The 11356-nt window shown below is 39.1% G+C and overlaps 1 protein-coding gene across 1 annotated transcript; it reads left to right on the forward strand.

Annotated features, from left to right (window-relative positions):
- The first annotated feature begins 5578 nt into the window (after positions 1 to 5578).
- LOC109685982 (HLA class II histocompatibility antigen, DO beta chain) lies at positions 5579 to 10655 on the forward strand. The gene is made up of 6 exons (XM_020163126.2): positions 5579 to 5763; positions 7233 to 7502; positions 7974 to 8255; positions 8724 to 8834; positions 9095 to 9123; positions 9296 to 10655. The coding sequence occupies exons 1-6, from the start codon at positions 5610 to 5612 to the stop codon at positions 9329 to 9331; spliced, it is 882 nt and encodes a 293-aa protein (XP_020018715.2). The 5' UTR covers positions 5579 to 5609; the 3' UTR covers positions 9332 to 10655.
- Positions 10656 to 11356: the final 701 nt, after the last annotated feature.

Consider the following 11356-nt stretch of genomic DNA (forward strand, 5'->3'; position numbering starts at 1 on the left):
AGACTTTTATTGCTCCATCTATTTTGAATGATAGTTTTGCTGGGTAGAGTATCCTGGGGTTGAAGTTATTTTCATTCAGTGCCCAGAAGATCTCACCCTACACTCTTCTTGCTTTTAATGTTTCTGTTGAGAAGTCTGCTGAGATTTTGACGGGTTTACCTTTGTATGTTATTTGTTTTTTCTCTCTTACAGCCTTCAATATTCTTTCCTGAGTCCCTGTATTTGTTGTTTTAATGATAATATGCTGTGGGGTTGATCTATTTTGGTTTGGTCTGTTTGGTGTCTGGAGGCCTCTTGCATCTGTATGGGAATGGATTTCTCTAGATTTGGGAAATTGTCTGTAATTAATTTTTTGAATATATTACGCATTCCCTTTGCTTGCACCTCTTCTCCTTTTCAATGCCCATGATTCTCAGGTTTGTTCTTTTGATAGAGTCAGTGTGTTCTTGCATTTTCTTTCACAGGTCTTGAGTTGTTTAACTAATAGTTCTTCGGTTTTTCCTTTAATTACCATTTCATCTTTGAGTTCTGAGATTCTGTCTTCTGTTTGTTCTATTCTGCTGGATTGGCCTTCCATTTTGTTTTGCAATTCTGTTTCATTCTTTTTTCTGAAGTTTTCTGTATCCTGAGTTGTTTCCTCTTTAATGTTGTCCATTTTCATCCTGAGTTCATTTATCTCTTTATAATTGTGTCTTTGTTTCACTCTGGTGTTTATACAGTGCTTCTTGGTTTCTTTTATTTCTTCTTGTGCTTTTTCAAATTCTATGTTTTTGTCGTCTTGGAATTTCTTGAGTGTCTCCTGTACATTTTGATTGACTATATCCAGTATCATCTCTATAAAATTCTCATTGATTACATGTAGTATTTCTTCTTTTAGATTATTCTTGTGGGCTTCATTGGGTTCTTTGGCATAGTTTATCTTCATTTTGTTGGATTCTGGATCTGAATATCTGTTTTCTTCATTTCCCTATGGTTCCTGTTCTAATTTTTTGTTGTGGGGAAACTGGTTTCCCTGATTTTTTGTCTTCTCATCATTGCCCTTAGTGTTGTTATTGTCCCTGTACTGTGTGCAATTAAGTATTTTCTAGCTTGTAATAATAGCAATGGTGATATTTAGAATGGAAGAGTGAGAGGAGAGTGAAACCAAAGAAGTTAAAGAAAGAGGGGACAAATAAACAGGTAAAACAAAAAACAAACAAACAAAAGTTTCAAAGATATAAACAGAGAGATAGAGTACTAATCAACAGTAAGCTGAACAGGCATTAGAGAGACAGAGAGAGGATTGAGAAAGAAAAAAAAAAAAACTCCAAGTTCAAATGCAATAAAGTTTCAGTCTTAATTTTGGTGTTGGTCCCTCAGCCTCCAGTCCTGGAGATGGTGTCTCAGAAGTAGTTCTGTCGTTGTCTCATCAAAGGGGAAAAAAAGCAAAGCAAAGCAAACCAAACCAAACAAAAAAACACCATAAAGTGTCCCAAGTCCAAATGCAATACAGTTTCAGTAAGTTTTTCAGCATGCAGGTGTAATTCAGTTGTTGTCTCATCAAAGGAAGGGAGAAAAAAAAAAGAGTCTGGAGAGAGTTCTGTGAATGGCTATCTGAAGCTGAGGCTCATCTGCCTGCTGCTGTCAGCCTGCTGTTGCTGGAGGCTTTATTTATGCAGATCTCAGGGGTGAGCTTAACACTCACCTGGCCCCACAGGCTTTGTTTACTCAGAGTTCTCCTGTGTGCAAGCCGCTGCTACAAGCTCTTCCTTTCCAAGCACACTGGGGGAGGTGACACTGCACCAGCTTTCTCAGGCCGACGTGTTTATTTACAGTTCACGTGGGAAGTGGGCCTTCCCCCCTCTTCTGTGGAGTTTTCCTCCCACTGCCACTTTTGCAAGCTTCCTGCTCCTGGTTGCTGGACATGTGCTGCTGCTCCTGCCTTGTCCGGCTTGCTTCTTTATTTACAGTTCTGTGAGGGATTGCCCCTCCCCCCTTCTTTGCCATTCAGGGTGCCCCTCCCTCTTTGCTATGTTTCTTTTTTGTTATTGCCTATTATTCAGTTTTTCTTTTTTCCCTGGGTGGGGGTCGGTCTGTCCAGGGGGCTATGGTGATCAGGCCCAGGGTTGTCTGTGGGAGTACTGTGTACTGCTTAGCTCACCTTTGGTCTGCGTCTTCTCAAGCTGTCTGGGTGCTGGTGTTGGTGGCGGTGTGGGAGCCCTACTGGTTTCTCCATTTGACATGAAGTGGAGATGCTATGTGTGGGGTAGGGGTATGGAGGAGTCAAAGTTTTGCCTCTTCTTAGTGGTTTTTCCTATAATGTGTATCTCCAGCATCTCTCCAAGATTTTACTTTAGGAAGCATGCTTTCTGCTTCCTCCCTCTAGCTGCCATCTTGGAATCTCCCATTGTTAACTCTTAACACATATACTTCTAAATGCTGTCAACTTTCTTTTTCTTTTTAAAAAAAATTCAGTACATTACTTTATTTATTTATTTTTATTGTTGTGCTGGGTGGGGGTACATGTAGTATTTACAAAAGTTCATACAATATATCAAATATATCATACTTGAATTCACCCTCTCCATCTTTCTCCTTCAACTTCCACCCCCATTCCTGGAATAGTTTCAACAGATATAATTTTTCCATTTATGTTTGTGTACACAGTATTTGCATCATGTGCACCCTCCTTCACCATTTCCTGACCTCCTCTTCCCCTCACCGGTACCAACTCCCCCCAGGCAGGAACTGTTCTGCCCTCTTGTTCTTTGTACAAGGAAAAAAGAAGAAAAAAATGATGTTTTTGTTTGTTTAAGATAGCTACACAGGGAGTTTCCTTGTGGCACTTCCCTGTATATATGTATTATAGCTTGATTTGGTTCATCTCCTCTATTTTTTTTCTATCTTAGTTCCTTATGGTAATTTCAAATGGTTTAAAAATTCTATATTCATTTTTGTGTAGAGTATATCAACCATATTCACTTTCTTTACTTCCTTCTTCTCCTTAATTTCCCTCCTTCCCCTCTCGTATGTGACCTCCCCTTAGTGTGGCCTGTTTTTCATAGTTTTGCTATGTTTGTATTAGGTCTATATTCCCCATATGAAAGAAAACTTGGCTTTTGGCCTTCTGAACCTAGTTAACTTCTCTTAAGATGATGTTTTCCAGTTCCATCCATTTACCTGCAAATGACAAAATTTCATTCTTCTTTGTGGCTGAATATAAATAACATATTTTCTTAATACATTCATCAGTAGAGGGGCATCTTGGCTGTTTCTATAGCTCAGTTATTGTGAATAATGCTGCAGTAAATGTGGATATGCAGGTGCCATTGTTGTAACTTAACTTCTATTCTTTTGGGTAGATCCTTGGGAATGGAATTTCTGGATCATATGGCAGTTTTATTTTTAGTTTTTTGAGGTGCCTCCATATTGTTTCTCATAGTGGTTGTGCTAATTTACATTCCCACCAACAGTGTGTGAGGGTTCTTTTCCCCCCAAATCCTTGTCAACAATTGTTGTTTTTTGTGTTCTTGATGGTAACCATTCTAACAGCAGTGAGGGGGAATCTTAGTGTGGTTTTGATTTGCATTTCCTTTACGGCAAGGGATGTTGAGCATTTCTTCATGTGTTTTTTTTTTAGCCATTTGTACTTCTTCCTTTGAAAAAGTTCTGATCAAGTATTTTGCCCATTTCTTCATTGGATCATTGATTTTCTTGGGAGTTTAATTTTCTGAGCTACCTCAACCTTTTGGTTACCAATCCCTTGTCAGATGTATAGCTGGCAAAGATTTTCTCCCATTCAGCGGGTGGCCTCTTTCATTTAGAGACCATTTATTTTGTTGTGCAGAAGCTTTTTAATTTCATGTAGTCCCATTTGTCAATCCTTTCTCTTAGTTGCTGAGCCATTTGAGTTCTACTGAGGAAGTCATTGCCTATGCCTATTAATTCCAGTGTATTCCCTGCTCTTTCCTGTACTAGCTTCAAAGTTTCAGGTCTTATATTAAGGTCCTTAATTCACTTTGAGTTGATGCTTATACAGGTGACAGACATGGATCTAGTTTCAGTTTTCTTCAGGCAGATATCTAGTTTTCCCAGCAACATTTGTTGAAGAGGCTATCTTTTCTCCATTGTATGTTTTGGCACCTTTGTAAATAATCAGGTGGGGATAGCTGCATGGATTCATATCTGGGTCTTCTATTCTGCTCCACTGGTCTTCATATCTATTTTTGTGCCAGTACCATGCTGTTTGTATTGCTATGGCTTTGTAGTATAGTTTGAAGTTGGGTATTGTGATACCTTCAGCATTGCTCTTTTTGCACACTATTGCCTTGGTTATTCACAGTCTTTTGGGTTTCCAAATGAACTTTAGGGTTGATTTTTCAATCTCTGTGATGAATGTCATTGGAATTTTGATGGGAATTGCATTAAACATGTAGATTGCTTTTGGTAGTACAGCTTTTTTTTTTTACTATGTTGATTCTATCAATCCATGAGCATGGGAGATTGTTTCATTTTCTGTAGTCTTCGATTTTTTTTTCTACAATGGTCTATAATTTTCCTTGTAGAGGTCTTTCACATCCTTTGTTAAGTTTATTGCTAGATATTTGATTTTTTTGAGGCTATTGGAAATGGAATTATTTTTCTATATTTTTTCTCAGTCTGTTCATTGTTGGTGTATAGAAAGGCTACTGATTTTTGTAAATTGATTTTGTATCCTGCTATTTTGCTGAAGCTGTTAATGGTGTCTAGGAGTTTTTGGGTGGAGTTTCTTGGGTCTTTTAGGTATAAGATCTTGTCATCTGCAAACAGGAATAATTTGTATTCCTTTCCAATTTTTATTCCTTTTATTTCTTTTTCCTGTCTTATTGCTCTGGTTAGGAATTCCAAGACTATGTTGAACAGGAATGGAGAGAATGGACACCCTTATCTCCTGACTTTAGAGGAAATGGTTTCAGTTTTTCCCCATTTAGTATGATGTTGACTGTAGGCTTGTCATATATAACCTTTATTATGTTGAGGTACATTCTTTCTATTGTTTCATCAGAGTTTTTATCATGAAGTGATGTTGAATTTTTTTGTAGGCTTTTTCTGCATCTATTGAGATGATCATGTGGTTTTTGTCTTTGCTTCTATTAATGTGTTGTATCACATTTAATGATTTGCATATACTGAACCATCCCTGCATCCCTGGGATGAAACAGACTTGATCATGGTGTATGGTCTTTTTGCTATGCTTCAACTTTCTTCTTTATTTACACACTATCTGCTGTCAATGTCATTCACCCTTCAGGGAGGGAGACCTATTGATCAAAACAGTCCAGGGACGGTGCTGAAGGAGAATAGCAGGATATATCATAAGTAATCTCCCTCATTCTTCTAAGACCCAATACTATGTAAAAATTTTTTTCTTATCTCAGCCCATTTTCCATACACCTAAAGTACTGACAGTGATTTTGCAGGTCACATTCTTGAGTGATGGAACACAACTTTAATAAAGTATTCTTCATAGCAACTAATGATGCAAAACTCTTCTATTTTTGTTTGGTTAACAGTCTGAGTAAATTTCCAATCCCAGAGAGACAAGAAAATTATCTATACTCTTAACAAATGTATGTTTTTGACTGAGTTGTATGGAGGCAAGATTCACTCTAAAGAGTCTGATGATTTTATTGTCCCATTTTTCCTCCTCCATCATGGGTTCTGGAGGGGTTCCCTGGGTGATGGCTCTGCTGGTGCTTCTGATCAGGCTGGATCCCTCCATAACTGAAGGCAGAGACTCACCAGGTAAGAACAGAGCTAATTTTTTTCTGGGTGTGCATGCTAGAATTGCCATAGGGGAGGATGCCTTTCCCTATAGGTCCAAGCCACAGAACTGAGTGGAAATAGTTTCTGGCTTCAAAGAGCAGTGTTCTTCCCATTACTAGAAAAGTCCTCTTTCTCTCTTTCCCACACACAGTGGACTGCCTGGGAAAAGGACTTCTTGTATCAGGAGAGAATAGGGAGGTAGGAAGAAGAGAAACATTTTGTCTTGTTAGGTACCTTATTACATTAATATTGGTCACAAGAACTGTAAAATATGGAGGCAGTTGTTAGAATAGTTGCCACTCCTACACCAAGAATATTCTGATGGTTATGACTATTTGTATAGCTATCTAATGGGGGTGTATGTGGACAAATGAAATTGGAAACAATTTCTTCTTAACAATGTCATTTATTAAGCACTTGGTATATGCTTAGAATTGTAGTAAGCAGTAAGTAAGAGAAGTTGAATACATTAATTATCCTTGTTCTCTGTTTACTAGGTACAAGTCATTTGTCACTGTTGCTTTTCTAGCTGAGGAGACAGGCTCTGCAGACATGAAGCACTGTCAGACCATGAAAGCACATATTTTTGAGCAGAAAACAGGATGCAGTGTGCTAAGAACAGAACCCCTTTAAATGTCAGTTTCATTAAACACAAAAGAGGAACAAAACTGGGGGAAGATTATCATTGGTCTTAGAGAATGGAAATCACTCTGAGTTTATAATGTCTATTAAATAACAAAGTTAAAAAATCAGAACAGTTTTTATGATGATGGACAATTCTGGTTTTTTTCTTATTTAGACTGTAAAAGGAAATAGAGAAGGATATAAATGCTGAGGAATTGGAGGTTGGAGCTTCACCTGAAGTCAGTCACAGAGAGGGATGAGCCTGGTTCGCCAGGAAGGTCATTCTTATGGCTCAGGTCAGGGCTCCTTACAAAAGGCCTCTGAACTTAGAAATGAAAGCAAATTCACAACTCAAGATCAATAGCAATTATTCTTTAAGTTTTGAATTATTCTTTAAGTTTCTTTGGGGAAGTCTTCCCTGACTTGCCTATATTATTAACCTCATTTGAATTTCCTTTTATTGTTATTGTTCTCAAGCACATAGAACTGTGTTAATCTTATTACATGAGTTCATGGCATATGGTAATCACTAATCAGTACAAGGCTCTCTCCTCTCCTCTCTTGTCTCTATTCTCCTCTCTCTATCATTCTAAGTGTGTCTGCTGTGTCTAAGCATGTAACATTGTTTTTCTGTACATATTTTAAAAAGTTGATAAATGTCATTGTGTATTGAATCACATTCTATTTTTTCCCTCAATGCTATACTTTTTGAGCATACTGAGGTCAAAGGAGTGCTTTCAAATCCATGGAGTCTGACATAATGTACTAGGAATGGGATTTCCTGGAGGTTGAGCTAGATCATGCTCTTTTATTTGGTTTTCCAGAAGATTTTGTGATTCAGGCAAAGGCTGACTGTTACTTCACCAATGGGACAGAGAAGGTACAGTTTGTGGTCAGATTCATCTTCAACTTGGAGGAGTATGTCCATTTTGACAGCGATGTGGGGATGTTTGTGGCCTTGACAGAGCTGGGGGAGCCTGATGCTGATCAGTGGAACAATCGGCCAGATATCCTGGAGAGGAGTAGAGCATCTGTGGATATGGTGTGCAGACACAACTACAAGCTGGGGGCTCCCTTCACTGTGGGGAGAAAAGGTGAGGTGGAAAGTGGGGGTCTAGTGTGGCTCAGGAACTTGCTCTATTAGAACCTGACCATGGGTTTTCTTTCTTGTGAATGGCAAACTTCTGTTTCAGGATAAATGAGTTATGAATAGGAGAGGCTGTGTATATCTTCTTTCCTCAACTGTGACTCACTCATTATCTTCACAGGTCAGAGCACTGGTCTTGGTCCTAGACCTTCAATGTTCTCAGAGGCTTTTAGGACTAATGCATTCTTGACTAGAATGGGTGGTTATGGGAAAACCTTATAAAGTCTGAATCCTCCTTTGGGGGCATTGAAAGACCTGTTTCTTAGCCTTGGGGGCTTAGATTTCTCTATACTTCCAGTTTCCAATTAGGTGATCTTGGAAAGAGATTAGAGGTGATGATAATTCCCAAAGAAACTCCCACCTTGCCCTGGTTTGGTGGTTTTCTTTCACAATGTCTCATTTCTCTCTTTCTTACTAGTGCAACCAGAGGTGACAGTTTATCCAGAAAGGACCCCACTCCTGCAGCAGCCCAATTTGCTACTCTGCTCAGTGACAGGATTCTACCCAGGGGATATAAAGATCAGGTGGTTCCGGAATGAACAGGAGCAGAAAGCTGGGGTCATATCCACTGGCCTTATTAGGAATGGAGACTGGACCTTTCAGATTACAGTGATGCTGGAAATGATCCCTAAACTTGGAGATGTCTACAGCTGCCTTGTTGAGCATCCCAGCCTGTGGAACCCCATTTCTGTTGAGTGGAGTGAGCATTAGTTTCTTGTACTCTCAAGGCCTGCCTCATGATCACACCAACTCGTTATGGGGTCTGTGTCACCTGTGCATTCATCTTGGTCGCAATATAATTTTTTCTCCTTGATCTGAGAGAGTCACAGAGTTCAGAGTCCTTGAGTTAGGGTGGGAGAAAATAGAGCAGATATTTATCCCCACATCTTCCAAGAGACAAGGAAGGCTGGTCACCTCATTATTTGCCTCCAATCATTGCAACCAGTATCCTTTAATACTTTAGCCTTAGTATTTAGGGGGTACTATAATGAATATAAGAACAAGTAACAAATGGGAGGCAACTCCACAAGTGCAAACATTGGTCTCCAAGAACCATTTCTAAATTTATTTCTTCACTGTTTGTATTTGGTAACCAGTATAAGCCTTAGGATTTCAAGATGTGTCAAATATTGGGAGTTTTGTATTAACGTAGGACTGTTTTCCATAGGTGCCCAGTCTGAATATTCTTGGAGAAAGATGCTAAGTGGAGTTGCAGCCTTCCTGATCGGACTAATCTTTCTTGTGGTGGGAATCTTCATCCACCTCAGGGCTTGGAAAGGTAATAAGCAGGAGAATCATCCACCTGCCCTGGGACTCCCCACCCCACCCTGTCCACCTGTCTAACTTTTCCTATATCAAAGTCTGAGGCAGGGAAAGCTGATAGTACTTCTCAGGGATCATTTGAACAGTCTTTTCTGAAGCCTGAAATATTCAGGGTAAACAGAGACATGAGTTCTGAAACTGCAGGCCATCCTCTGTCTCTCAGAAAAATCACAATATTTGATCCTAATTGGAGCATTCCATTCTCTCTCTGTCTAGGATCTGTGGAGGCTCAGTCTGGTAATGAGGTAATGTCTCCTATACCTTGTCTTTGGCAAATCATTTTCCCAGTTCTTTGGCTAGAGGGAGATACAATGGGTAAAGGAGGCAGAGGGGTGCCTCTGGCTTGGTGGTATTGTCTGAGTCCCTGGAATGGGAGGGTGAGGTTGCCTCATGAGACCCTTATCACTGTTTCTGCAGGTCTCAAGAGCTCTTCTCTCACCACAGCCCTACTAAGGTCCTAATCCAACCTTCTCCCCCGGAGCCTGAAATAGTGTGGACAGGTTGAACCTTGGGCTAGGTAAATGACTTTGGAGGAGTTGCTGTTCTGGGAACAACTCTTTTCCGTGATCCTAGAGTTTTGTGCTCTGAGATTATGCATCTCCCACCTTTTCTCTTCCTACTTGTGTACTTCAAAACTCCCCATTTCCAAGGACACTGTCCAGAATTTTTCCTAAGACCTAGTTCTTCTAGCCCCAAGCTGTTTATGTTACTATGGCCCAGCCCGAACTCTGTAAGTCATGATTCCCAAATCTTTCTCTTTTCCAATTGCAGCTTCCACAGTCTTCAGAAGGTAAATGCTCAGTCACTATCTCCTTTTCACATTTTTTTTTTGGTGGTACTGGGGTTTGAATTCAGTGCCTCTTGCTTGCTAGGTAGGTGCCATACTGTTTGAGCCATACCTCCAGCCATTCACTTTTTTTTGTTTTAATCCTGTTTATTGTAAAATAAAACAGAGATACAGTTGACCACACAGAATGTGTAACTTAATGAATTATTTAAGGCAAAACCCCTGCAATCACCACTCAGGTCAAGAAACAGAACTTTGGCAGCCACCGCCCAAGTCTCCCTGTGCCTGAAGTCAATGGAACCCTTCCCTCCTGTCAAAAGTAAGCACACCCTACATTTATGGGGATCCTTTACCTGTACTTATTTATGGTTAACACACTTGTATGCATCCCTGGATGCCAAGATTAATTGTCTTTTATGTCTCCTAGACTCCATAGTGTTCACCCCAGCCTTTTCTTTCCTTTGTGATTAGTCTGTTGAGAAGCAGGAATCATTTGATCCAAAGCATTTCCCACATTTTGAACTCTGCTTGCTGCACAGTTTGAGTCTTTGTCCTCTGTGCCTCTTGGAAATTAGCATCTGGTACAAGGGCTGGATCAGGCTCTGGTTTGTGGCCATGTGGTCTTTCACCTGACTACACATACTGTGCAATTGTTTCTCCTTTTGTGATGTTAGCAACCGTTGATATGACTTGCTTAGGTCTGATAACTTATTGGAGATTGCAAAAAGGGGCTTTTCTACTTTAGAATTTCTCCTTCATTTATTTGTTGTGTATGATTTGCTCTTTTCACTCTGTTATTTGTACTAGGGGTACAAAATCTATGGTGAGTAAAACTGGTGGCGCCTTAGCACAAATCAAGGCAGTCATACCAAACTGTACAGCTGTCATCACATTGTTCGTGGTCATGCACCTACAGAAACAAAATGCCAGTTTCATGTGAGGAATGGTCTTGATAACCAATAAAAGTCACTAATTTTGTTAAATCTTGAACCTTGAGTACATGTCTTTTTAATAGTCATTGTGATAAAACAGGGAGCTTTTCTGTTGCATACAGATGGAAAGATTGTTGTGCTGTATGTTTGAGCCATGAGTGGAATTAACTCCTTTTTTTTTTCTTTTAATGGGCAATCATTTTTCCATAAAAGGTAACTGGAAGACATACTGGGCATTTGGTAGATATTTTCTCAAAATCAAACAAAATAAGCCTATCATTTTATGGAAAATTATATTGACAGTGAAAATTATGTTTTTAAGAAAAAATTAAAATTTTGAAAAAATCTTATGCCAAAGTTTCTTTGATGCGCTTGGTGGTGATATTAGAAAACGTGGTTTTTAAAACATTGTTTAATGAGATGCGACAATATTGTAAAAATGTGTGTAACTCCATGAACCAATGCTTTTCAAATGATCAATGTATGACATTGCAAAATTGTGCATGGAAAAAACTCATTCAAAGTGTAAGATAGGCCAGTTAATTTTATCATAGCAGAGTGTGAAAGTTCATTGATAAGATTTTAGATTTCATATTGCAACTAACCTGTGAAAATCTACAATTTGTTGAGTTTATTGTATTAACAGAGAAAAATATACATAATAGCTGAAAAGCTACTAGAATTCTCCTTCTCTTTTCAAGTACATGTCTGAATGAGGTCAAATTTTCTTCGTGTACTTCAACAGAAGATTCAATCTAT

The sequence above is a fragment of the Castor canadensis genome, chromosome 8 (assembly GCF_047511655.1).
Source record: "Castor canadensis chromosome 8, mCasCan1.hap1v2, whole genome shotgun sequence".
Lineage (NCBI taxonomy): Eukaryota > Metazoa > Chordata > Mammalia > Rodentia > Castoridae > Castor > Castor canadensis.